The sequence below is a fragment of the Centroberyx gerrardi genome, chromosome 13, assembly GCF_048128805.1.
Source record: "Centroberyx gerrardi isolate f3 chromosome 13, fCenGer3.hap1.cur.20231027, whole genome shotgun sequence".
Taxonomy (NCBI): Eukaryota; Metazoa; Chordata; class Actinopteri; order Beryciformes; family Berycidae; genus Centroberyx; species Centroberyx gerrardi.
This window is the reverse complement of record NC_136009.1, coordinates 21193693-21220654: the sequence shown is the minus strand read 5'-3', so window position 1 is coordinate 21220654 and position 26962 is coordinate 21193693. Positions and strand designations below refer to the sequence as shown.

Sequence of the window (26962 nt, the reverse complement as noted above, 5' to 3'; positions counted from 1 at the left end):
AGTGGGTGGAGCGAGTAAAGGGGGACGGGAAGTTGCAGTTAATGACGTCATGTAAACAGGAAGTGTGATGCCAGAAGCGGCGAGTTCAATTCAATAACGACAGCGGTTAAACAACAACAAACTTTATAACAAGCCCACGCCATGTAGCTTTGGTTGTAATATACTATTCCGGACGCTGTTGTGACTGTAACTGTATTCTGAGACGGCCGTTGTGATTTGGGGTTTTGATGGCTCGGAAGGTTTTTGCCTCTTTCTGGTTGGATTTTCTCTAAACTCGGTCGCTAACTTTAGCTAGTCTGCTAGGTAACTAACGGTAACCTAACATGGGGATTTATTAACACATTTACAGGAATTTAGCTAACTGTTAGTTCATTCTAGCCTAATAAGACAGCTATGGCATTTTTTATGTGTGTTTACGCAGGAAAGATGACACAAGGCGATACAATCCATCCATTAAATAGCTAACGTTAAGTTACAAGTTTGCTAACTGACGTTGGTCGTCGTTATGGCTGACAGAGAGCTGAGTCTTATTGACAAGAATATAACAAGGTAATCACAGTCTTACCTTGACCTTCTCTGTTCTTACTTTATTGGGCAGTTTACTAAAAGCTTGTTGTGATACGTTACTTAAACTGTAAATGCCAAGAGAAATATTCTTTTCACTTTTATAGTTCACTCATTAGATATTTGTTTCCTCTGATTTTTGATTATTTTTTGTCCAGAAATGTGTTATTTTGGGTCCTGTTAGGCCGTTATACACAAAGATTTGGCTACTTTTCGTGCAAGCAAATGGATCTGGGCGCTTAAGAATCAAACTGATCCGTCCTAGTGAACCTGTTGTTTACCATGTCCCACCTTGTTGCCTTGTGTCTAGTTTGCTGGAAGTCCCCCTGCGTCCCACTGTAACATCCCTAAATCTGCACTGCAATCGCATCCCAAGGATAGAGGGCCTGACCTCAGCTTGGCACCTACGGCACTTAGACCTTTCCTCCAACTGCATCTCTCAGATTGAGGCTCTTAGTTCCCTGGCATCGCTGAGGACCTTGAATTTATCCTGCAACTTAATAACCAAGGTTGAAGGTGAGCCTTTTAGTCGCCACTTTACTCAGACAATAGATGTTTTAGCATTGTGGGTGTTCTCCAAGTCATAATTCTTCATTACCGGGTCTTGTGTTTACTCCGATATTGCTGTCGCTGCTTTATGAGCCGTAGATTCACTGAGCTGTTAATGTCCCTTGCTGTACCTCAGGACTGAACGGCCTTGTGAACCTAACGAGATTAAACTTGTCCTACAATCAGATAAACAGCCTTACTGGTGAGTTGAATACTGACTGAACAAAGTTTTTTTTGTCATTATTATTTTTTAACTCAAATAAAAGGGCTTACAAACGATCACCACATTAATGATATTGACTCGCATTATGTCCACAATAGGCTTGCTCTACCTCCATGGCACGGAATACAAGCTGAAGCACCTTAGTCTCCATAGCAACCACCTGGACAGCATCAACCACCTGCTGCAGTGCATGCTGGGAGTGCAAAGTTTGAGAGAGGTCACTCTGAGCCAGGATGGCATAGACAACCCTGTCTGTAGTTTGCCAGGTTGGGCATGAAAATGTTATTGTGGAATATAGTTGTGACTAGTTGTTGGATTTTCACAAAATGTATCGCAGACAAAGGAAAAGTCTTAACCATCAATAGCTGTGTCTGTAACCCCTGTGAGCTGCTTTATATCAGCAGATTTCATCTTCTTCCCTCTCTGTTGCTTTTGATGCTTCATTTACCAGTCCATCGCAAGTTAATTATTGGATTTTGCAGAATATCCAGTCCATAACTCCCCAATATTGTCCCTAATGAAAGCACATAATGAAGATCAGTGGTAGTCAAATGGAGAGCCAATGATAGTATTGGCTTTAGTCTATCTATCTATCTAATTTCATAGCATTGGAAAGCACACAACTGGTTTGACAGCAGTTATGTAAATAACTAATAAATAATAATAAAAAAAAATTAAGATAACCTGCACACCTCCAATCCATCTTCCCATTCCATCATTGATCACTTTGCAGGAAGGAAAAGCATACAAATTGATATGAGACATGAAGATAAGTTGAGACCAGTCCCATGTTTTGAAATCCATGAGGGGTAGCCATTGTGAAGAACTCACACAGTTCAAGGTCAGTTTTTACTAATGTGTCTCTCTGTGTGTGTGTGTGTGTGTGTGTGTGTGTGTGTGTTGCTCCAGGTTACAGGGAGGTTGTTATGCAGTCGTTACCACAGATCTCTGTTCTGGATGGCTTGGACCGGCTGGGAAATCCAGCAGCTCTGGGAGAGGACAGTCCTGGTGACATCCCGGGTCTGGAGGACTATGTGGACTTCCTGCTCTCCTCAGACACGAGTGCCAATGAAGTGGTAAATCTTGGTGCCAGTCTTTTGTTGTAAAAAATTAGTATGCATTACAATAGCTTAATTCCAGTGTATTAACCTATTGAAAGGTATAATTACACAATAATACTGTGTTAGTCCTTAATGAAAATCTCCCTAATGCATAATATGCTAGTTTGTAATGACACAGTGTAAATGTTTGTACACTTAGAGCAATATCTATTAATGATATATTTGTTTAACTGCTAACACAGTATTTATAGCTGGTTTTCCAGCTTCCAGTATTTGTTATTCAAATTGTGATGGACTAAATCAGAAATTCTGAATGGAAATGACACAGTTTAGAAAAAAAATGAATCTATATCGCAAACATTTTTTCACACACTGTTGTGGCTGAACAACTTTTTGATAAAGAAGTTATGTGCTAAATAACAATGGAAATGTATTTGTTGAATATATTATGTAGAGTGCAGACCTTCAAGTTTTCTAGTGGATGTTTTTTCTGACGTAGCTACATTCTACATTCTATTTTTTCACTTCAACTCAGCCGGTGGAAATCCACCTTATGTGTATTTTACGTTTTGCAACATTTCAGAAGTTCTCGTAAAATTTGCTTGACAGTTGGATGGATACATATCTGTTATGCACTTACAATACTTCTCCATAGGTTAATACACAGGTTCATGTACTGGGACAAAGCCCTTGTAAAGTGTTACTGTATGTTGTTTGAGGCTGACAAGGGCCAGAAAGTAAGACATGTATTTTATTTGATTCAGGTTTCTTTGTGCCATCAAACCAACTGACCTGTTGACCTTTCCCACCAAACTAAAACCCAAAGTATTAGAAATGTGTTGTGGCAAATTGTAAAATCATGATGGTGGGGCTTGAAGGAGAAGCGTTGTGTTGTGGGAGGACAGTGTAACCCCCAAATCCTCAGCAGAGTTGTTCACTGGCAAGACTGTGGTTCTACTTAGCAGATACCGGTTTTGAATATTGCTGTGGGTGTGCTTGTATCCCTCACTCCTCCTGCAGCCTGAGTCTGTTGTTGTAAATAACTGGGTTTTCACCAGTCATGGAATTTCTGGAATATCTTGTAATTTTGTGAGGTGTATTCCAGACAGGGAAAGTCAGGAAATTTGATACATTTTCTGGGGAAGTCAGGGAATGTCATAAATGGGTCACTTTACAGGATTATACCAGTGTATTTTATAACTTGTCTCACACATTCATTGCATTAGAAGGCAGTTTTCAGCTGTTCTCCTCTACAGTCTGGCAGAAACCAGACTGTTTACCCCTTTACAACTTTTCTGAGCTGAAAAACAATATTAACAAGCCAGGAAGGAATCACACTCTGACTTAAGTTATGGAAAATCATGGAAAGGTAATGCACTTTTTCATCACGGCCACAGCGGGAACCCTGAAATGTGTTTTTAGCCAAATGCAAAAAGCAGATTTAGTTTCCATTGCAGGCTGGACGGGACGGCCCTCTCACCACACCTCGCATAGACGAGATGCTGACCCAGTTTCATCAGCGGATCGGCCCCGAAGAAATCACAGATCCAGTCACGCGTCCAGATCGCCAGCGCTTCCAGCTGGGTCGGGCCACCGCTGCTGATCCATCACACCCTGCTAATGAACAACGCATCAGGAAACTGGAGCACCAGGTGTCGCAGCTGTTCCAGCAGGTGTTTTTTTTTTTTAACTGTTAAATCCACCTTATAAATCCCGATAATAAGCATTGTGTGAGGTAGAGGTGCCGATACCAATTTATCAGAACTAGTCCAAACACCAAGTCAAGTACTGCTCAGTTTACAGAGTATTCATGCCGTCTAGTATTGGCCTCTTATAAAATAATTGCAGGAGCAAGTGCATCAATTGTGTGCATTCATTTAAACAAATCATGCTCTGGCCATTGTATAACGATCTTAAATCAAATAAAGAAATAAATGATAATAATGAAATGGAGGATGGGCCGCAGAACAGACTAGAAGATGTAGCTTCTCTCTTTTTTTCCCCCTGCATCGATCGAACAAGGCTTATTGATGGACTCTCAAAAACAGCTTTTTCACCAAAGGTTAACAGATAAAGAAAAGTGTGGTAGGTTATGCCTGATGAAACAGAATGGTATCCAGCCTGCATAGCCAACACTCCTCTGTTAAACAATAGGTGCTATGCCTATAAACTTCACAAATAGCAATATGTCAGCATTTTAACATATCAGGAGACATTTTTCCTCCAGCCAGACAAGTTTTATATTGCGCCAAGACGTCGTGTCTCATTTAAGTAAAGATATTGGGACAGTTTAATTTGCCGATCCGAGTATGCGTACTTGGGAGCTGGATCCCGATCCTGATACTGCAGATATTATCAGTGCACCTTTCGTGTTAAGTCCTTATTATTCTAATTAAATTTACAAGTCTTTGCTAAGTGTCTCATTTTGTGTTGCTGCTGTGACATTTGAATGTCCCCTGGTAAATCTGTCTTACTCATCTATTGTTTAGTTTTTACTCATCCAAACCAGTAGACTATTGAATATTTGCATATAAATGAATATTTCTGCAATATTTACCCAGGCCCCTGCAGGGGACGTCTCCAGTAGCTCCGCCCCCTCCGTGGTGACGGTACGGAAGGCCAAGAGGGACACGGACCGCACCTCAGAGAGCGAGTGTGACAGTGGGAAGGAAAACAGGAGGCGCACCAGGATCCCAACACATTGTAGCAGCACCGCAAGAATGAGGAGAACCACCAAGGAGACCAAGGGCAGGAGATCAGACAGGTGAATCCTGCGCCGGCATAACTGTCCACCTGACAGAGACTCGGCTGTCAGTTTAACTACTGTCTGACGATGCTAGAATAATTTGATGAACAATCACATTTAAATAATGATAATCAGATTCATACACTTACCCAAGTTTGCTGACGCAGTAATGTTTACAATATAGTAATTGGCAAACTCTGGGTTCTTAATAATCAAGCACAATATGCAGCAGTGGACACTTCCATGTTTATCATGCATCAACCTAACCAGGTATCTTGATGATGGAGCAAATCCTTTTACCTTATAGAAGGAAGTGGGTGATAAATTTTCTTCTCTGAACGATGTTGTAAACTCTCCTCCTCTCTGTTAGAAATTACAGCTGTCATCCTGCTCCCATGATTAACGACTGTGCCGCTCTGGTCTACCCCCTCATCTTACTTCATCAGCGTCTTCTGACATGTGCTTAGGATTCAGTAATTTAACTTTAGTAAGCTCCCAACTGTCCTCATCAAAAGCAAGGTGATGTTAAGATATTAGCTCAAAATTCAATTCAAAGTTGCTCAAACTTTGCGTACCTATAAAAGTGAGTAAGTCATCTGCTTTGACCTTTATCGAGCCAGACATTAGCTGGAGGGTTGTTTATGATCAATTTTACAGCTGGTTCAATACCTGTGATTTGTTTTATGTGCAGCGATCAGGAGAATCGTAAACAGAAGAGTTCAAAGTGTGCTGCGGGGCCCAGGAGGAAGGCGGAGGGCCCGGGGCGTGTAGACCCAGCGGGGCAAGCGAGGAGGGATCCTGTTAGAGCCGGCAGGGCCTCCGGGGAGAGGAGCACCAAGCCCGCCGTGGAGGAGGAAACCTACCGGGTACGGGCTGGATAGGTCAGCTGCAGACTGACTTACTGCAGCCGCGTTTATTTAATTCATGTTATGTTAAAAACAACCAAGTACGTGACTGTACAAGAGTGCAGTGGACAACCTCAGCAATCTGTAATTGGTCTGTGTTGCCATATCTCTGTAAAAGCATACTTTTGTTTGTGTCTTTACTGAATGTGTGTGTGTGTGTGTGTGTATGTTGGTCCAGACAATTGTGGAGGAGCGAGACCAGGAGAGGGAGAGGCGTTGGAAGGCAGAGCAGGCTGTGAGGAAGCTCACAGAGCAGCTGAAGTGCCTGCAGACGAAGGCCAGTGAGGAAAAAGACCTTCAGAGCATGGCCCTTCACACCACAGACAGGTAACAGGACAGACAGATGGACACACACACACACACACACACACACAGAGGCATACACACAAAACGCTCGCACACAGCGCACAGGACAGAAGTAATACAATAGCGCTGAAGCAGATACCACAAGGAAAAAGGATATCATTGAACTCATCTCTGTGGATTTTAGTTGTCAACTGCATAATGGATTCTCATCCATTTCTATCCTCTTCATCCTTTGTATTGTCTCTCATGAGAGTTAGGCCTGCTGCCTGTCTCATTCTTGAACAATGAATACCCATCCCACCATTAAAATTCCTCACCATCATTGTCGCAAAGCCTCTTAAAATCCGGCATACATATTGGCTCCATTACCCAGAAACTCTCAAGTATGCCTGCACTTGTCTGTGATAATAGAGCTACTTAGCATAAAGAAGATCATTAACCTGCTCACCCAACCTGCTTATATTCCTTATATTTAAATTGCAGAGGGTATAATTATCTGTAATTAAATATCCCCGTCTCTCTCCCCACACATGTAAGACCATTCGGCTGCACAGATAGAGCCGGAGAGCCAGGTGTAGCTGCAGTATCTCCTGCACTGTCCTTGCTCGCACCGCCCGCTGCTCAGATAAATCAGCATTATGATCGTAATTAGAGGCATGGTGACAAGCATATGTCAGCAGTGTCACGTGAATCAATCTTAACTGTCACTTTGGCTGCAGCTTTCTAATGACTCTTAACGGGGTTGCTACTGTTGACTACCTCTCTCACCAGGAGACAGATTACAGAGAAATGTCTCATGGGAAATTGAAAGAAGGAACTATATGAGGTGGTCCTAGACATGCAGTTTTGTTTTTGCATGTCTTAGTTTTAGGCGCCCTCAATTTTCCCAGCTTGCCTCCATTCTGTGCTCTCCTGCCTTTCACTCTTCACTGCACTCTGCCCTTTTGCATAATCATTTTTTGCTATCTCCATTTTCCGCCGTATTTACATTCTCTCTTCCTTGAGATTAGATTTCCATTATGCCTTACCCTCAGATTTCTCCAATTTCACAGGTCATCATCCTTTTAACATTTGGAAATAAAACAAAATACACAGAGGACAAATAGTTGCAGCGCAAAATTGCCACTAGTTGGCTCCACATAAATACACATTTCCATATAAATACAAATTTCCTACTCCTGCTGTTCCTCCACGCTCCTACCCTTCTTTTCCCCCTTCCAGACTGAAAGAGTTGTTGCTAAAAGAGCGATCCGGGCGGTCTGACCTGCAGACCCGTGTTGAGGAGCTGGAGGGGAGGTGCCAGTCCCTGGCCCAGCAGCTGGAGCAGGCCCGCAGCAGTGAGGACCAACACAAGAGTGCGCTGCACAGCCTGGAGGACGGCATCTCCCATGGAGAGGCACTCAGGGCTCGCCAGCAGGCCGAGGAGGTAGCTAGTTTAGTAGCACTAAAGACTCTTGCATCATTACCATTAGAACTGAACAATTAATTGAAAAACAAACAAACAAAACATTTTTTGTCAATATCTTTCAGCCCTAGTTACCATACGAGCATCTCTGCCTACATAGGTAGTTTATTTAGACTCATATAGACGTAGATCTATCATGGTGTTTCTGTTCCAACCTATTACTTACCACTGAACATCTTAACTCCCTTGCATGGGATTTAAAAAAAGCTTTAGGCCAGTGCTGTAAAAGGAATATCAAGGGAGCAGTGTTCATCATGCCAGCACTGTGGTTCAGTGATTCAGCCTGGGGAGTGAAAAAATGCAGACATAGGAAAGAATTCAGCAGAGAGGGTCATTCAGGTTCGACCATCAGCATGAAGCATAATTGGGCTGATTTGTGGCAGCCTTGGACACAACATGTGCTGACTTTGTTCAGATGAAGCGGTACCAGGAGCTGGAGAACAGGGCAGCAGCTCTGAAGAGAGAGCTGGACATACAGAGAGCCTCAGTTCGCCAGCACAAAGACAAGCTGCAGCAGCTGCATGAGCTGCTGGCATCCAGGGAACAAGAGCACAGGTGACTTGGGTTTTATTTAGGGCTGCAACTAACGATTGTTTCATTATCGATTAACCTATCGATTATGTTTTAAATTAATCAATTGATAATTGAGTCTATAAAATGTCAAAAATAATGACAAATGCCCATCACAAGTTACCAGATCCTTCATTTTATGGTATGAAACGGAGAAAAACAAGCAAATCTTAGAATTTGTGAAGCTGTAACCAGCAAATGTGTGGTATTTTTATTTGATAAATGACTAAATCAATCAACAGAAAATGCATCGATTATAATTTTGATAATTGATTAATTTTCTATTGATTGATTAATCAACTAATCGTTTCACCACTAGTTTTATTATGAAGCACTGGAGGAACACTCTACATTCATTGCTCAGTATTTAAAAAAAAAACCCACATGATCTCATCCTCTAAAATTTTACTACTTGTAAATTAAGGACTCAGCTACATTTAATATTCAATAGTGAATATTAATCTCATGTTGATTATGTCAGTGTCACATTTTTCACATTTTGGAATTAAACTCATCATTGGAAGACAGACTTAGACCCCACTCTATTTTTATTCTATTTTTAACAAGACTTATATAATACAATTGTTAATTGGCCAGTTATCCTACTTTGAAATGATGGCATACAAATGATCCTGGCTGTGTTAATGGTTAAACAGGCGAATGCCCCATCCCATCCTTACTAGCAATGCGCTGTTTCACAGAAAAGAGCTGGAGTTGCGGCTGATGCCCGGTGGGGCGGATTTCCGCGAGGCAGTGGCAAAAGAGGTTACGTCGGTGGGACAGAGACACGCCCAGAGGGAGGCGGAGCTTGAGGAGAGACTGGCAGAGGGCAGGAAGCAGTACGCCGCCCTGGAGGACGAATTCCGCATGGCGCTAACCATCGAGGCTTCTCGCTTCTCTGAGGTCTGGCCAGAGAGGGACGCCAGCCGTACAGATGGCGTGTAGATACTGAGGCGGTGTCCTCTCAACATTTACTCTATATTCTCTCTGCGTTCCAGCTGAGAAATGATTATTGTGTCCAATAAAAGTGAAAGGTTTGAACTGGAATTGACCCCAATCTAGGTAGACGTAGTTTTTTTATCTGCCTGATGGTGACGGCTGAGATTGAACTAGGATAATTTCACTCTGGATAAGTAGTCTGTCATTGCCACAGGAAGCAAGCTATATAAAAGGACAGGATTTGAATCAATCTGTACTTCCTCGTTATGGTTACAGATTTCATTTGCCCGCTGCAGGAAGTGTAATCTTATTCTTGATTGCTAATGCCTGGGCAATTTGCTACTTTACTTCTGTAACTTTTTAACCTTTGGCAAAGTCTGAAGGAGATACAGATTGCCAGTCAAATCCACATCCATGGGAACCTTTAAAAGATTGCTTTCCGTAAATCCATTACGTAGGTTGTCCATCTGACAACCTACTCTGTCAGACCTCAAACTTGACATTGATTGATGAAATTGTCAAGTCAGGTAACACTTGGACCAAAGTCCTTCACTCATTTTTTAACTCCTAGATTTCCCTCTGACATTAAATCTGCCCCCCCCTCCCCTCTGCTTCTGTAGGTGAGGGAAGTGTGTGATCAACTGAGTGCAGAGCTGTCGGAGCTCAAGGCGGCCCTCGCCCAGTCCCAGCAGAGGGAGAAGAAATCAGGCTCTCTGGTGCAGGAGCTCACAGCCATGGTCAAAGAACAGAAGAACCGCATCACTGATCTCATCAAAGCCAAGAGAGACGCTGTCGCTGATCTGAAGGTACAGCAACAAAGTAACAGGGCGAGATCTGTCATCATTTTTCTGTGGCACTCCAAGTTAAATTTATAGCAAGTTATTTGATCGGGCTCGGAAAATCACTTTATAAAGTGGTGCAGATAGAGTAGAGGTTATTGGTTCTGGGCATCAGTCAGTGCCTTTTCAATACTGTTCAGTATGAGCCTCTGGGAGATTGAAACGGCAGCCTTTGAGACATCATGAATACTGAATGGTCCAGCTGCCTTTCCATCTGTCAGCCTTGACATCAGTTGATCTTTATTCCTGTCTTACTGTCTGTCCGTCTGCCAGGGCCGTCTGCATTCCCTAGAAGCAGAGGCGGAGCAGGACCGGCGTCTCAGCCTGCAGCTTGAGTTGCTGAAAAAGGACAAGGCACGACTTCTGTCTCAGCTCACAGCCCACGAGTCGGTGATAGACGGGCTCAGGGCAGAGAGGAGGATCTGGGGCCAGGAGCTTGCTCAGCAAGGTTGGAGGAGGGCATAAGGACACTTGTTGTCCAGTGGTGTAGCTCATAGCCAATCCATTGTGTGGCTGCTTTGGATGAATATTACGGTGCATAGTAACGCACACTGGCAGCCAGTATTAGTTGTTACTGATGACTGTTGATACAATACTTCAGGGCTTCCCTTGAGTCCCTCTTTACTATTATGCATTGGCCAGGTGGATGCTACATATTGGCCATGGGCAAAGAGAGTAACCTCTAAGTAATTCAGATATCCTCCAAGCACAGCAAACATGTTGGAGATTCTACTTCAGCAACAGTATGGAAGGAGCAGCAGCTGTGTGCCTTAGTAAGCGCTGAGGTTTTGTGTCTTAGGTAGTAAGTAAAGATTGCCATCTAGTGGTTATTTGGGACATACACACACACTTGGATGTTAAGTGCCGTCTTGAGAGACATAATGTAATTCACGTTTTCATTCGTATCTTTTTGGTAGGAGTGTCTTTAGCTCAGGACCGTGGTCGCCTGGAGGCCAGGATAGAGGTGCTGGGCACTGAGCTGGAGACGCAGAAGAAACACAACGAGAGGGACAACGACGCCCTCAGAATTAAAGCCAAAATCATCGATGACCAGACAGAGACCATCCGGAAACTCAAAGAGGTTAGAAGGATACTTTGATGAATGAAGTGAAAGGGTTGTTGACTGTCAAAAAAAACAGTGTACCATGTAAAGTTGTTTTGATATTTTCCTGTCTCTTTTCTGTCACTGACTTTTTAATACTCCCTGTTCCTTTACACACATCTGTCTCTATACCAATTCATCTTTTTCTCTTATGCCATCAACTTCTCTCTCCCACTTGTGACTCCATTACTGTCAGCTAACATTTACCCTGAAGCAACCTGAGCGCTCAACACCTCTTCAGTTGTTCAGGCTATGTAAACATCTGACTAGTTTTGTACTGTAATTAGTTTCTCTCAAGGCACTTGTCACTTTTTTTAACTTTCATGGTGCTTTATTTTTAATTATTAACCAGCTGTGTTTGATTTATGTATTTTACTACTGTATATTATAATGGGTATTGTATAGGGGGGATCAGTGTTTACATGTACCTAACTGTCTTATCCTGTTTTTATCCTGAGACACACTTTGGTCACAGCAATAAATTATTGACAAGTTGAATAATGCATAATTCCCTATCTCTTCCCTTTTGCGCCTATCTCCCTCCTCCCACATCTCCTCTTCCTCCCGCTCCTCCCTGCTCCCCAGGCCTTGCAGGAGCGTGACGAGCAGATCCGGAGGCAGCGTGAGGAGGCGGTCCAGGCCCAGAAGAGGTTCCAGCAACAGCTTGACGAGGAGACGGCGCCGCTGGCTGAGCTCAGGGAGCGGCTGGAGCAGCTCAGCCTGCGCAAGGAGGAGTTGAAACAGCAGCTGGAGGACAGGGAGGTGGAGCTTGAGGGGGTCAAAAGAGTTTACAGGCAAGGCTGCCATCACACACACACACACACACACACACACACAGAGTACGGTAAAGCAACTGGTCTTATGTGATATAAACACTGTACACCCCTGTTGTCTGAGTTTGGGGGACTGAGACCCTAAACACACAGTGTATCACTCACACACACTCATTCACTCACTCTCATTCAGTCAGTCAGTCATTCATTCATTCCCTCTTATTAAAGACCCCATGAAACGGCATCTTTACTTCCTTGATTTGATGTATTTCCTGGTCAAACAGGATGTTGGGGCGGGACATAATGCAGTGATGGATCATTCAAAAGTCTAAACCAATGGAATATGAGTCAGGGAGAGAAAGGCAGTTTTATTTGATGAGAGGGGCAGAGGGGCTGGGTTGTTAAAAAAAAAACTGATGGCTTTATTGGTTGGAAATGTATATTTACGTTTACTGGTGCAGCATGAGGTCACGATTAAAGATATACTGTTTTCCAGGAAGTAAAGGTAATGGGAGTTCACTTCATGGGGGCTTTAAGGCTGTGATCACATGGGACGTTTTATTTATTTCAATGATTTGGTCGTGGCAGGCGTGTGTCTCCTCCAGTCTATGTCACTAGTGTTTTGGGATGCTGCCCTGGGCGCTCCAAGTTGAAAATGTCTGAACTTTAGCTGCACCGTGCATTACGTCAGTGTAAACGATGTCAAACTACTCCTCTGTCAGGCGAAAATAGCTCTTGAAAATGGGCACTCTCTAGCTGTTGGACGAGATAATAAAACTCTGTGCTCTATTCTCCCCAGGAGGATGTCAAGTACCCGCGTTTTGAAACAGGCTTATTTTGTCTTGTACATTTTTCTTTTCATTATCCCTTTTGTTACTTCAGGTTATGAGTGATGTAACAATCCTTCTCTCTCTACATCCTGTCTCATCACGGCCGAACCTCTAACTCTCTCTCCTTTATGCTCAAACTTGCACTTATTCTGACCAAATTTCATCACCACCTGTCTGTTCTGTTTCCTCTTAGCGCTTCCAATAAGAAGTGGCAGGAGAAGGCAGACCTGCTGACCCGGCTGGAGAGCCAGGTGAAGCGCATGAAGGAGAACTTTGACTCGAAGGAACGCTTGCTGCTGGAGGAACGGGAAAAAGCAACAGAAGCACACAAGTACGCTGCGGTATCAAAGCAGGGCGCAACCCGCTTCGAGAATCCCCATCTGTAATTCCTTCTAGGACAGTCTGATCAAAATTTATGAACCTGAACAAGAAATCCAAGACTCAAAACTTGCAGTGTCATTACATATAAAGTCTGGGGCTGCTCCGCCGAGAATAAAGAGACTCGTTCCTGTCCACAAATAATGATTAGACTGTCTTAGAACATAGAAATGATATATAAATGCGTAAATTCGGCGGTGTTCCCTTTGAAACAAGAGGTGTGCTATGGGTAATGTCATTTTAAATCAAGTAGTAGATATGCTTACACTGCCAGAGTTAGTGGTTCAGTTCTCGCTGGGGCCATCCAAGCTAAAAAATGTATAAACTCATGGTGCTGTAAGGCAGTTTGTACAGCATCTACCCAAAAGGCTTACCTTATGTTACCTTGTGTTTTATCTGTTGCTGTGCGTCATCCAGAGCTGCAGTAGAGAAGTTGCACTGTGTGGACGATGCGTTTCGGCGGCAACTTGAGTCCGTCCAGGCGGCTCATCAAGCTGAGCTCCTGCGACTGGCCAATGACAAGCAGAAGCAGATAGAGCAAGCCAATCAGAAGGTACAATATTGCTTCACCTCACTGATGATACAGTTGGATTTATAATACATTCTGAATAATTAAGCTACACGTTGTCGCTGAAAAATTGTTGCACTCTTGAAAATGCAGGCCATTACGATTTAAGAGGTGAAACTCATTTGTTTGCTGCAGTTGAGATTTGTGTGTGTGTGTGTGTGTCTGTGTCTGTGTCTGTGTCTCAGGTATTTCAGGTGGAGGAGGAGATGCGTCAGCTCCTGGAAGAGACAGAAACCAACAAGAGAATCATGGAAGAGAAAATGAACCGTCTCACCTGTGTACTGAAAGACTTTTAACACCAGAAATTACTTGTTTGCCACTATGAAAGGTCCACAGTTCCATTTTTAATGAGCTTTTATGGAGGAAAAATTAATTTGTGAATTTGTTAATAAGCTTTGAAAGATAATTGTATTTTGTTTTTATACAAGTCCATTTTCCAGCCAATTTTATATATTTATGTTAAGTTATTATAGGTGTGTTTTAGCATATCATGATTTTATCCAATAAAATCTCTCTGAAAACATTTTTGGCTCCTTTTTTGTTACAGTCATTAGATTGCAGTTATGAATTAATAGGAATTAATTCAGTGTGTTTGCCCAAAGTCAACATGTGAAAAGTTTGCAGTGGAAACACAGAGACCGAACAGCTGAATCTTTGGGCGTAAGTAAAGATTTTCTGCACACTGGTTTGGTTGGAAAGTAAATATGTACAAAGTTTAATTTTAATTTGATTTAATTTTTGAAGATACCTGGGAACAGAGAGACTGAACGGTTTAATCTCAGTTTAAGATTTGGGATTGATTGATCGGTGTCAGATTATGTTGCCCACGGGGTCAGGTGGAAACGACGGGGGGCGGAGTCAAGGGGAGAGGGGAGGGGCTACCTTGGCAGGGAGGGCACGATGGTTTCCATGGCAACTGTAATCTAACGTAACGTCCGTTCATTTAAAAACCTTACAAACAGATTTTGCTGTCGTCCCGGTGAGGTAACTTGAGTCAGCTGAATGGAAAGAAATTCGCTGTATTTGTAGTCAAACAAGAACGGTTCAACAAGTAAGGCTTTCTTTTAAAGACAGAAGATTTATAAGCATGGAGTTTGAGACAATGGCAGAAACCGTACGCTCGGCACCGAGTCGCCACGAGAAAAGTTTGGGTCTCCTTACCATGAAGTTTGTCAGCCTGCTTCAAGACGCAAAGGACGGCGTGCTTGATCTGAAAGTGGTCAGTGAAACGGCGAGCAAGCTGTTACTTACTTTTGGTTTGTTTTCCAGCGTTTAAATGGTGTTTTGCCGTGTCAACCGACCAGTCAGCAGAGGCGAACAAAGGGCCGGTGTTGCAGCTGTCAGTCTCAAACGGGGCCAGTCAGTCAGGTGCATTGATTTGTTTTCCAGGTGGGACTAGCTAGCTGCTAGCCGCCATTGCTAGGCCTCCGCATTTTGAAGTCTTAACACCACCTCATAGGTAATAAAAAGCTATAGTTCCTTTAGGAACTGAAAGGTATGTGCTAGCTTGCAGTTAAAAGGTTAATAACGATAAACCAGCGAATGCATTAACGGTGAAGGTACGTTAGGAGTCCCAACTATGTTGCACCATGGGTTCCTTAACTCTGTCATGTTTCCCCAAATAGATATGCATTAGACCACAGACCTCAATTTGTGAAGACTGTGCCAATGAACCCCACCTGTGACCTGACATGATGTTTGTAGTTGATTTGTATTTAGTACAGAAATACATAAGGGGGCCGTGGAAACTATGAACCAAATACTCTTCCTTGTGCATTATCTAATTGGGCCAACGTCTAGTGAGTGAAATTAAACTAAGGCTATTCCTCATTTTGATGCAGACTTCCTGAAACCCCCTCAATGACCCCTGGAGGTCCTCAGGCCACACTTTGGGAATCACTGTGTTAGATCATCACTATCAGTTTCCTTTCATCTTACCTCATGCTAATGAGATGTGCCAACTAGTCAATAATACTAGTCAATTCATGAATGAACTCATCAATTCCAATTCAATTTCAGATGTTGAATTTAATTCAATGAAATTCCATGTTTTTTCTATTTTTCTTACCACATATCCAAGATTACACGTAGTGTTATATATTATAAATACTGTATATCATAAAATGTTAAAGGGACCTTCCAGGTGGTATTTGATGCATAACGTAATCGTAATACATACACTATGATTGAATGTATTTGATTTGTCTTTTGACTTTTATTTGATTCACAATGTTTGAAATGGAATTTCATTGAATTTAATGGAATTCAATTCTGTTTCCTGTCATTCCAATTTAATTCCAATTCTGTTTACTTAGAGCTGGGTGACATTCCAATTTCAACTCCAGGAACTGAATTGGAATTTACCATGCGTTCTCAATTCAGTTAATGAATGGCCCCAAACCCTGTGGGACACACACATTCCTCTCAAAGTTTCTTTCCTGACATCTCCCAAATTATTCTGTTTCCTTGGTTCTCTCCTGTTACTAACTTGCCAAAACCTCTTGCCACTGTGAGTGAATGTAAAAAACATTTTTAACCCACAAAAGCTTTTGAAAGACATTCAGTCACGACTCACTAGCTGCCTTCAGTGCCTTGACAACTTGTGGCTGTATCTTCGCCAGATGTATCAGGAGTGTTTTCTACAGTTCTACCTCACTGTGATGATAAGGAGGAATTTTCCCTCTCTTCTTGCGCGCCAAAGCTGGGTAATGTTTACACAGCAGGCTCCTTAGCTGCTTTCCCTCCTCCCTCCTCCTCTGCTATTGTATAACTCTCTTCGTGTGCCAAGGGGTTTGATTTGTTGTTTGTGCAGCTTAATTTGCCAAATCCTTTATTCTATTCAGTGGGTTTGCCTCAAGTCTGTTTTTCCCCCATGCATTGTTTCCCACAGGAATTTTGGGTTTCCTGCTAATGCCCGTTTAAGTGTCAGCTGTGATGTACTTCGTCAACATGGGTTCATATGAAGCTGTCATTGAGTCACACACTTTATGAAGTGCCTGTTTGAATTTACAGGCTGCAGACAGCTTGGCAGTGAGGCAAAAGAGGAGGATATATGACATCACCAACGTGCTGGAAGGTGTGGGGTTGATCGAGAAGAAAAACAAGAATATAATCCAGTGGAGGTTTGAACAATCAAGTTTTTGCTATTTCCATGCTTAGAAGTGGTGAAATATTTACCTTGATACTAACGTTTTTCCATGAAGTGGTTCATGGAAAAAAAATCTCAGAACATACTTCCATGCTATAATCAGTGCAGGAAACTAGGCATATTCATCACCCCAGCCTCAGTAGCTGATGAATTCAAAAATGCATGTACAATTTTTACGATTTCACCAGTCAAATGTGATGTTTACACTGGAAAAGAACCACTTCAGATGGCTACTGACCTGCCAAAATGGCTAGTAGAGGAGAAAAACTTCCTAGTCCCAGTGAAAATTTACTAGCTGGTGTTAATTTCCCACCTTGTCTATAACAATTCCAACCTTCTCTCTCTCCTCTCCTCTCCTCCCTCCTCTTCCTCGTGTGCAGGGGGGAGAACACGGGCAGCCAGACCCAGGAGGTGCTGGAGCAGGTGGAGCTGCTGAAGGCCCAGATCGCTGAGCTGGAGGCCCAAGAGAGGGAGCTGGACAACCAGAAGGCCTGGCTGGAGGAGAGCATCAAACACCTTAGCCACGACCCCATCGCCCGCACATATCCTTTTATGTCAGCTCATACTCCTATTAATGCGTTCTGCTTTAATTCTGTTATTTTCCTTGTTGTTGTGTTCATTTAGTTTCTGTTATCCAATTCGGGTATCTTTTTGTGTGACGTCTTTTTTGTTTGCCCCTTCTTTTTTTGTAATCTCACTTGCACAGCCTGTAATTTCATCCTTTCTATCTTTTATCATTTTATGTGTAAATTAAATAAACGAAAACACCTGAGCAACAGGATGGTGTGCGGTATGAAACTGGAGAAAATCCCCCCCAACTTTGTAGAATCATTGAAAAGCAACTGTCATGCCATTTCAGCGAAACTGAACTTAATGTGTTTTCTATTCTTGATTCTGTCTCTCTTTACAGTTTGTAATTCTAGTCCTCTTGGGGCCCCCGTTTATTCCTTTGAGGGAGAAAATGCCAAGTTGATCCCTTTTAACGTTGCTTGCTTATTGAATGAAGCAAATGCTATAAAGGGAAGATTATAAATATAATTGCCATTGTCAGTCCCATGTGAAATCATGGGCAGGCTAATCCTGAGTTGCACAATTCTCACGGTCTTGTTTTTCCAGTTTATTGTCTCCCTTTTCCTCCACTAAGTAATCCTGTTTCTGTTTCCTTAACACCTCTACACTTATAAGTTTGTGACACATGAAGACATCTGCAACGCCTTCAGCGGAGACACTCTTCTGGCTGTTGTGGCTCCTGCGGGGACACAGCTTGAGGTGCCACTACCTGAAATGGTTGGTCACTGCTCACAAGCTTGCTTTATTGCTTTGGATGCACAGAATTTTATTCCGTCCTATGCTAATGCTTACTAGTTACCAGGAACTAGAATTTACTATATTTACCACTTGTTTTCTATCTTGGACGACAAGCAGCCTATTATAAAAGCAGGCTGTAAGTTTCTGTGTGTGTGAAGTGGAAATGAAAACAGGCTTGCTAATGAGGCACAGGGTCCTCAGCACCATCTGGCTGCTTATTCTGGAAGCCTTGGCATGTGTCTGCTGTACCATTGATAGACACAAACCCTGGGGCAGCAGTGTGGTGTAGTGATTAGGGAGACGCCCTTCAACCATTAGTCCCGGGTTTGGTTCCCCGTGACACCACATCCATCCTGCTTAGGGGTTCTTGAGGGAGACACTGGAACCCTAGCAACTGCCCTTTAGCTTCACAAAAAAACTTGTCTAAAACGATTACCATTGCTGATTTCTATAGAAACATCAGGGTGTTAATCTGCTGTTAAACTGCTGCTCTCCAGGTCCCGACCGGTCAGAAGAAGTACCAGGTGAACCTACGCAGCCACTCGGCTCCCATCCAGGTCATGCTCATCAACAGGGACTCGGCTTCCTCCAAGCCCGTGGTCTTCTCCGTGCCTCCCGCCGACGACATCTGCGCCCTGCCGACTCCACCCAGCACCCCTGCCGGCCTGCAGAGGTTCCCCCTCTCGTCGTCCTCCTACTCTGCCTTCAACACTTCCTCTTCCTCCTGCAGCCAAGACTCTCTCTGCTCAGACCACCAGATGGCGCTGCCAGAACACCATGAAGTGCTGACGCCTTCGTCTACCCCTCCTGACGTACAGATGGGTAAGGATGGGGACTTGGGGAATTATTATGGACACTATTTACTGTTTTTCACATTTTAGAATAATAGTAAAGACATCAAAACTATGAAATAAGTGACCAAAAAAGTGTTAAACAAATCAAAACTCTCTTATATTTTAGATTATTTTGCCTTGGTGGAAAGGCAAAGGCTTTGGAAAGAAAATCATACATAGGCATCAACTTCACTATTTGTATTTGTCTAAGAAACATATTTCAAGCATTTAAGCATACGCCTTTAGATCAAAATGGCTTTAAGATAATGAAAAACATAGTACATTTAATCAAGCGTGTCCAAACTATTGACTGTATACATACATATTAACCCTACATACACATGCAGATGACAGACAATTTAAATTTAGACATTTACTTAAAACCCCACATTAGTGTATTAAGCCAAAAACGGCAGTAAAAAGAAATGTTCTTGTTATTCCTCCCCTCCTCCCTGCAGAGTGCCACCCCCAGGCAGCAGCGGTGTTGATGCAGCAGCAGACGGACCTGGCCGGCCAGGAGCTCCAGTCTGTGCTGGATGTGGGCAGCCTGCTGAAGCTCAACACTGCTGGAGACCACATGAAGGAGGATAGAGAGGGTAAGGGAGTGGGGAGGGGAAGAGGGCTATGTGAGTGCATGTAGACTGAACAGTGTTCCTCTGTAATTCCATGCAGCAGTGGTGCTTGGGGGCAATTCTATGTTTTCTTCCACATCTGTTCCAATTAAGGCTGTATTGAAGTTTTTAAGTTCTAAGCATGTTTGTATTCAGAACATTGATTCCAAACATTATGACTTCACCTTTTGATGTTTCAGAGGGGAAGAAATGGCTGAATTATATGCTCTTATTTTAGTTTATTTTATCTAGGTGTGGTGGTTATTTTCTTGCTGATACAGAGGAATTACTGTTGAAAGTTCACTAGTCCAGAACAGCTAAAGCTTCATCTCACTGGGGAATAGATAAACCGTGAAAAATCTTTGTTGTTGTTTTAATTGTCTTCTAGGAGTTGCTGATCTTATCGATGAGCTGATGTCTACTGATGGTAAGCATCGCAAGACCCGGTTTGAAGAAATTGGCTAACTTTTATAATTCCTAAATTTTATCTTCACATATTGGCAATACACTTGGGCCGGATGTAGATGTTGGTCTCCCTCATGCTTTATTTATTTATTTCTTTATTTTTTGCAGTGTTCCCATTAGTGCGCCTCTCTCCAAATGCAGGCGTAGACTACAACTTCAACCTGGACGACAACGAAGGAGTGTGCGACCTGTTCGATGTGCAGATCCTAAATTACTGACAGCTTACAACTGCACTGCTGTATGCTCGCACAATCCCCAGGAGCTCTTCTTTCTCTCTCTGAAGAAGCTTCAGTAATGTTTTTTCCCTTTTTGTTATTATTGCACTGCCTAAACATACCGTTGCCATCCTAAAAGCCCTTTCCACGCATGAGATTTCGCTTCTGTGCTCCAGAGAATACTGGCCTCTTGCCCTCAGCCAACAGTATGTCTAAGTTATATAAATGATAACAAAACGTTGCGTCTGAATGCATTTGCCATAGGATATTTAGCCAGGAGTCATGATGCTTCCATTGGGTGTTTACATGGGAGCTTAGTTGGGGGGTTGTTGATAATGGAGCCATATTTTTAATGGTTTACGGGGGGGGGGGGGGGGGGGAGCTACAACATTCCAGAGAAATTGGGTGCCTTAGTGGAAGTGAGTCAGGCTAAATCCTCAAGCCTGCTACTGCACTTTTGTGTGTGTCTGTGAGTTCCTCCGTAGCCTTGGTTTCAGTGAAAGGCCCGAGACTTGAAGACAACTCAAGTACTTTCTGTTGTTTAATCAACATTTAGGCCTACGTCAGTGTTTTGCTTTTCTTGGTACTTTACAGACTTGATGTGAATCAAACAGTAACTTGTAACAATTCAGTATTGAAATGACTTTTTTTTTTTTACAACACATTTGATACAGGGTTGTGTTGTCTAGTACAGGGTATGTAAGCGCATTGATAATAATATTCTTTGCATGGAAAGAATATTGTGTCAAACCCACTCCAATCCCCCAGTTATATTTCAAAATATGTCATTATTTTGTATTTAACGAGTGAATGTTTTGGTTGCATTTGTAACCTTGATCTCGTGGAAATGCCATAAATGGTTTAAGTGCTTTCTTTTGTAAATTTCTGTGACACTGCCATTTTAGGCTTCAATTTTTTTTTCTAATAACTATTTATAGTTATATATTTGAATAGCTAATCTTTTTTTTTTTTACTTAATTTAAGAGAAACAATTCTTTGTTCTAGTTTGTTGAAACTGAAGCTGGTTGACTGCCTTAATCGTAATTTAATAATTTAATTAGCCACATTTCTGGTCTGAATTATCAGAAGCCTAATGCAAGTGCCATAGTTGGCACTTTTGTATATTTATAGTTTTCTTTGATTGTAAGGGTAATGTTTCTTTGTTACATTTTGTTGTTTATTTGCACATTTTTGGACCAAAGCTTTTTCAATAAATGCTGATCTTGACAAAGGGCTCCATGCACTGATCATAATTTAATTTGCACATGTAAATGATTAGAAAAACAGAAGAGAGAACAGGTGGGGCAACTGGTGTGTGTGTGTGTGTGTGTGTGTGTGTGTGCGTGTGCGTGCGTGCGTGCGTGCGTGCGTGTACATGGAGGAATTATAAGGTTCAAACAATTATGAATTTGGCAGGTAAGACAGAAACCACAAGGGGCTTATGAAAATGTAGTAAAAACAGCAAGATTGATCATGATTGAGTCATGATGTAGCCTCTCACTAACATGGTTTGTTTGGTTTGGATACATAAAGTTTTTATTTGTACGGGGCTTGTTAAGCTTGTCTACCCCACAGTAGGCTTTGTTAATCAGATCACTGAAGCTAACAGTTTATTCCTCAGGTTAAAACGAATTAGCTTTTTCATTTGGTCGAGAGCAGTGTTTTTGTCAGTTAACAGACCTGTAGCAAACTGAGATCAAATAGTTTCCACATGTGAAGCCACACATGCCAGAGCATGACCTGATAGCATTGGACCGCGCATCACTTGGCCGGCTCCATCTGAGGTACGGGAAGAAAACAAAACTGACAAAACTTGTTGAAAGGTACAATCTAAAAATTTGATCAGTGCGTCTGACCAATGGAGAATTTCTGAAATTCCTCTGTGAGGAAATGTAGCGAACACTCAACACTTTGTTCACCTCTGTCTTAGGTGTTTACATTTTGGCTGAGAGATGAATGACAAACCCTAATCTGACAAAACACAGCAAATGTCTCCTGCTATGAGAAGTGTGAAGAGTTATGTTTGAGTATCAGAGACTATGCAATTTGTAAAAGCAGAGGATATAATGTATTTCTAAAGGATTCCCAAAGAAATTGGTGTCCCATGTTAACCTCAGTGGCAAGTGGGAAATAGTACATGACTGTGGTAGTGCTGGACTTTTCCCAGTAACCGCCCTCTTTCCCTGTAACCACAGTCTGTTCATGTAGATAAGAATGTGTTCCTTGTAAACTTGCCAGGTTAAATCAGGGTTGAAGAAAAAAAATCCTCTCTATTTAGTGATAAACTAGGATTTGCAGCTATCAAGAGACTGACTTATGCCAAGAAAATGTGTAGTCCACCCCAAACATTATCAAATTATCCTTTCAGCATTTCAGCATCTCCCTGTAAAAAAAAGATTACTAGAGGTTGTTTTCCTGTCTTTTGAGAAGATTTTCAAGTCATTTCCTGCTCAGATAGAAACTGTGAGGTGAATGAAGATGTAAATGTGGGTTTCAGATGTTCTGAGGAATTTAGGTCACACAAAACACATTAAAGGGAGCCAATGCCCACTGGACATTCAGTCCTTGGCACAAGAGTGTGTTATCTGCAACACAACGGCAGCAGTCCAGAAGCTCTTTGGTGGGGAATTTGATATGCTCCGTCTTGTAATTTAGAGGAAAAGGTCATCTGTTGGAGTTGCGGTGAAAAGGGAGTGGAGAGTCAAATGGAACAATGTTTAGAGATTGAAAATCAGAGCTCCCTATCCACTGACTTTTCTGGTACAGAGCCTGTGCAGATGTCATTTCAAAACAGTAACAGAGATGTAACAGCAATATTTATTTTAGTTGATTATAATCAAAACAAGCAAGGCAATTATTTATTTCACTTAATAAAAAAAGTTTCTAACCACAACCAGATGAACAGCCTTCTCAGAGTTGTTTTCAAAAAGAGCATAGCCATATTGAATAGACTGATTTCAGTTAATTTATACTTATACAAATACTTTTTCTTTTTCTTATTATAATTTCATTGTATTCTGTACAGCATGTAATGCAGAGCATCAAGTTCAAGTCTGTAAATTGTTGAGTGTTAATGTTTCCTATGGATGCCAGGAGGAAAATTTGGTTCTCAATTGACTTATCTGGTTAAATAAAGGTTAAAAAAAAAAAAAAAAAAAAAAAAGAATAGTTGTTACCTTTGGGATCTGGATACAATTTAACACAACAACAATAAACAATAAACAATAAAATATACAAGCTTTGATCTGTCCAGCATTTTCCATTCAGTAGAACTAGTTTATTTCTATTCACTGTTTCTTTAAAAAAAAAAGTCCTTATCTGTGTTGCTTGGAAGTGTATTTTGTTGAAGGTAATTTTTTATACCATCTGAACGGGAAAAGACTCGATGACACATGCAATAACAACCTCCTGTTTTTGTCATGGAGGGATTGGAGTGTTTATGCCAGACTGGAATTCCTAGTGGCTGGATGGTTTCCATATGGTTCCACTATTTTCTCAAAAATATCTCTCAGAGAGATGGTTGTTGCTTTCCCACAGCACACAAGTCATTTTGATTCATATAACTGAAGTGCTAACTCATATGGAGAATGTGTTGGTTTCTTGGGACACGCTGTGAGAGTTAAATGACATCTCTATTCCTTGCTCCTCTGTTTGCGCTGCCCTTCTTCTTCTACTCCTCCTCCTCCACTCGCCAAACCTCTTGGCCACTTTCATCATGTGCTGCCGGAAGGAAGACCCCACGAAGGCGTAGAGGAGCGGGTTGAGGCAGCAGTGGGTGAGGGCCAGGCTCTCTGTGACCTGAGCCGCCTGGTCCAGTTTTTTACTCAGCCCGCACTGCGTCACCAAGGCATAGACGGAGTCCATAGCCCGATACACCTTCAGCGCGTTATAGGGCAGCTGAGTGACCACGAACGCCCCGACCACTACCAGCAGAACCCGCACGGCCTTCCACTTCCTGCCCCTGCTCTCGAGAGGGAGACCCCGTAGCGCCCGGCCCACGCTCCAGTAGCAGAACACCATAACCAGGAGAGGAACCAGGAAGCCCAGCAGCACTTCCGCTATCTCCAGGCAGGCTTTGACCTCCCGCGCCATAGAGGGGGGGTAGACGACCAGGCAGACGCTCCTATTGGCTGTCAACCTCACTTCGGACAGTATGAGATCAGGAAGGCCCAGGGCGAACGCCGTAACCCAGACAACCAGACACGCCTTCCCACAGTGCTTCCTGGTGAAGACCCTCTGCAGGCGTTGACCTCCTCCTCCTCCTCCTCCATCCCCGCCTCGCGCTCTGACTGTTGCTAAGTAACGGTCCAAGCTGATGCAGGCCAGCAGCAGCATGCAGCAGGTGAAGTTGACCGTGTAGCAGGCGGACACTATCTTGCAGAGAGCCTCGCCCAGCTCCCAGCCCCTCGCCGCATCAGCAGCCCAGAAAGGCAGCGTGAAGAGCAGGAGGAGGTCGGCCACAGCCAAGTGGGTTAGGAAAGCGTCTGTCATAGTCTTCAGCCGTTTGTGGTAGGCGTACACAGCCACCACCAAGGCGTTTCCTGCCAGCCCCACCACCACACACACTGCGTACACGATGGGGAGGAAGAGGCCGGCGAAGGATCGGACGTCGCCCTTCTCACACAGGGTGAAGTAGTCCTCGTAACTGTAGTTGAGACTGATGTTGTCATGATAGTAGTAGTCTTCCTCCTCCGAGACGTCCATTTTAATTAGACAAAGCTGTGAGGGGGGAAGTATTTGGATTATTTGTCTGTGGAGTTTCAACATTTACAGTTTTGCTTGTGCAATAATGGGCTTTTAGCTGTTTGGGAGAGGAAAACATCTCAAATTAAAAGCAGGCTCAAATGAAACACTGCCACTACTGCCAAAGTCACTGTGAATTATATAAACTAAAAACATTATAATCTTGCATAATGTCCCCTCAGGTATAGAGCCAATGTCTGGAAGTAATGTGTTCATCACAATAAAGTGATCTCTCTTAGTAGTAAAACCTGCACAAAAAATGTACCAAAAACAGGGAAAGATGTGGAATAAAAAATACCCCCAACTTCTGAAAAATTATAGATGAGACACTGCAGTCTTCAAATTGTGTCAAATTCTAGTCCCAATGCCTGGGGACAGCTGTGATTACTGTGACGACATCACTTTCAGCATCCATTATCAACATCTGACAGTGATGAAAATGTTGGATCTGACCTGAACTGGTTGTCCCTGTTGCTCTGTCTTTATAGTGAGGGAGGTGGAGGGGCAGAGTGGGATACACAGTTTCCACAAGTGCAGATGGTGTGACTGTCAAAATGCCATTAAGATCCCTCCGACTAGATTTCTTCCCCACAAAGTAAAGTAACATGTTATCCAATGGAGAGATGGAGAGTTTTGCTCCAAAATGAAACAGCCACGATTCAAAAAAAGTGATACGTTCTTCTACAAAATCATTGATAGCATAATGTTAGAACAAATTCTGATACTTTTTAAAGGATTCTGGGTAACTTCTGTGGTTGGAAAAATTATGACACTTTTACAGACTGACACCTCTATATTGCAGATATTGATACACTACTGCAGGTAAGAGCCTGTTTCAACAAAATGGATTTAAATGGTTTTGAAAATTAACTCTAATGACAATAAACCTGGTTCAGGCAGAAAAAACTGCAAGTAAAACAACATTGTTAACTGAAATCAAACCCATCATCACTCATAGCTGTAGGTGGTAAAACATATTTTAATATTTAGAGCTTTGTCAAATCTTACTCTCCTCTACCTTGAGTGATGGCATAGTACTGGTTATATACCAATTTACAGCAGAGCATAAATACCAAAACCATTCTGGTACAAAATTCAAGCAGTATTTTCAATTAGTTGATAACATTTGTTTGAACCTGTTTGGAGTTCCGATGGGAGAGACCAAGCACATTCGCATAAGTCAGATAAATTAAGATTAGTTAAGCGATCAATCACAGAAAATCCTACTAAATTGACATTTACATATTTTCCTGTGATTGTCTAAACAATGTTTACCCATTGTATTGTACTATGTGGCAAAACTCACCCATTTGGCACCTGAGTAGAACAGATTCATTATTAATTAATAAATAATGAAGTCTGGAATGCATAGATCTTTAGTTAGTCAAAATAGAAACCAGTCTTACCGCCTCTGTTTTGTTTCTCTGGCCAGAAAGTAGGGAAAGGTAATATCCAATCCAGCTGACCGAGTGCTGTGGCTCTGCACACTAAGAAGAGGGAGTTTCTTATGGAAAGGATAAATCAGAGAGAGAGAGAGAGAGAGAGAGAGAGAGAGAGAGAGAGAGAGAGAGAGAGAACAGGGTACTAAAACTTTCACAACAGAACAACAGAACATATGTTTGTGGTGTTTATAATAGAGAGGACAGTATTTTGTGTTCATGATCATGTTCACTCTGACATAAAAACCAAATAGGGGAAATACTTTTCTAATGTGTTAACAATAATTCAAAACAAGATGTACAGCACAGAGAATTTAACCTGTGATGACAGACAACACCTTGCTCTTGACCCCAGCTGCTAACACAAATGGAAAGCAGAACA

The 26962-nt window shown here is 42.4% G+C and overlaps 3 protein-coding genes across 3 annotated transcripts; 2 read left to right on the top strand and 1 right to left on the bottom strand.

Moving 5' to 3' along the window:
* The first annotated feature begins 97 nt into the window (after window positions 1-97).
* Window positions 98-14255, top strand: lrrcc1 (leucine rich repeat and coiled-coil centrosomal protein 1). Its single transcript, XM_071909164.2, has 20 exons — window positions 98-303; window positions 422-549; window positions 875-1080; window positions 1250-1315; window positions 1435-1602; window positions 2246-2412; window positions 3855-4070; window positions 4959-5161; window positions 5835-6009; window positions 6227-6375; window positions 7576-7780; window positions 8235-8374; window positions 9091-9292; window positions 9949-10134; window positions 10441-10615; window positions 11085-11248; window positions 11855-12063; window positions 13066-13203; window positions 13668-13803; window positions 14004-14255. The coding sequence occupies exons 2-20, from the start codon at window positions 506-508 to the stop codon at window positions 14112-14114; spliced, it is 3060 nt and encodes a 1019-aa protein (XP_071765265.2). The 5' UTR covers window positions 98-303; window positions 422-505; the 3' UTR covers window positions 14115-14255.
* Window positions 14256-14920: 665 nt separating this feature from the next.
* On the top strand, window positions 14921-20723 carry e2f5 (E2F transcription factor 5). The gene is made up of 7 exons (XM_078287834.1): window positions 14921-15037; window positions 16831-16940; window positions 17347-17508; window positions 18145-18253; window positions 18772-19018; window positions 20110-20145; window positions 20292-20723. The coding sequence occupies exons 1-7, from the start codon at window positions 14921-14923 to the stop codon at window positions 20399-20401; spliced, it is 891 nt and encodes a 296-aa protein (XP_078143960.1). The 3' UTR covers window positions 20402-20723.
* A 2511-nt stretch (window positions 20724-23234) lies between these two features.
* On the bottom strand, window positions 23235-26610 carry ackr4a (atypical chemokine receptor 4a). Its single transcript, XM_071900888.2, has 2 exons — window positions 26548-26610; window positions 23235-25117 (listed from the first exon to the last, which is right to left on the bottom strand). Exon 2 carries the CDS (start codon window positions 25100-25102, stop codon window positions 23975-23977), a length of 1128 nt encoding a protein of 375 aa, XP_071756989.1. The 5' UTR covers window positions 25103-25117; window positions 26548-26610; the 3' UTR covers window positions 23235-23974.
* Between the last annotated feature and the right edge of the window lie 352 nt (window positions 26611-26962).

Coding starts and splice junctions, on each gene's coding strand:
- lrrcc1 (XM_071909164.2), top strand. CDS start 506: ATGGCTGACAGAGAGCTGAGTCTTATTGACAAGAATATAACAAG. Junction 550..874: donor ATTGACAAGAATATAACAAG/GTAATCACAGTC, acceptor CCTTGTGTCTAG/TTTGCTGGAAGTCCCCCTGC. Junction 10,135..10,440: donor ACGCTGTCGCTGATCTGAAG/GTACAGCAACAA, acceptor TCCGTCTGCCAG/GGCCGTCTGCATTCCCTAGA.
- e2f5 (XM_078287834.1), top strand. CDS start 14,921: ATGGCAGAAACCGTACGCTCGGCACCGAGTCGCCACGAGAAAAGTTTG. Junction 17,509..18,144: donor CACGACCCCATCGCCCGCAC/ATATCCTTTTAT, acceptor ACACCTCTACAC/TTATAAGTTTGTGACACATG. Junction 18,254..18,771: donor AGGTGCCACTACCTGAAATG/GTTGGTCACTGC, acceptor GCTGCTCTCCAG/GTCCCGACCGGTCAGAAGAA.
- ackr4a (XM_071900888.2), bottom strand. CDS start 25,102: ATGGACGTCTCGGAGGAGGAAGACTACTACTATCATGACAACATCAGT.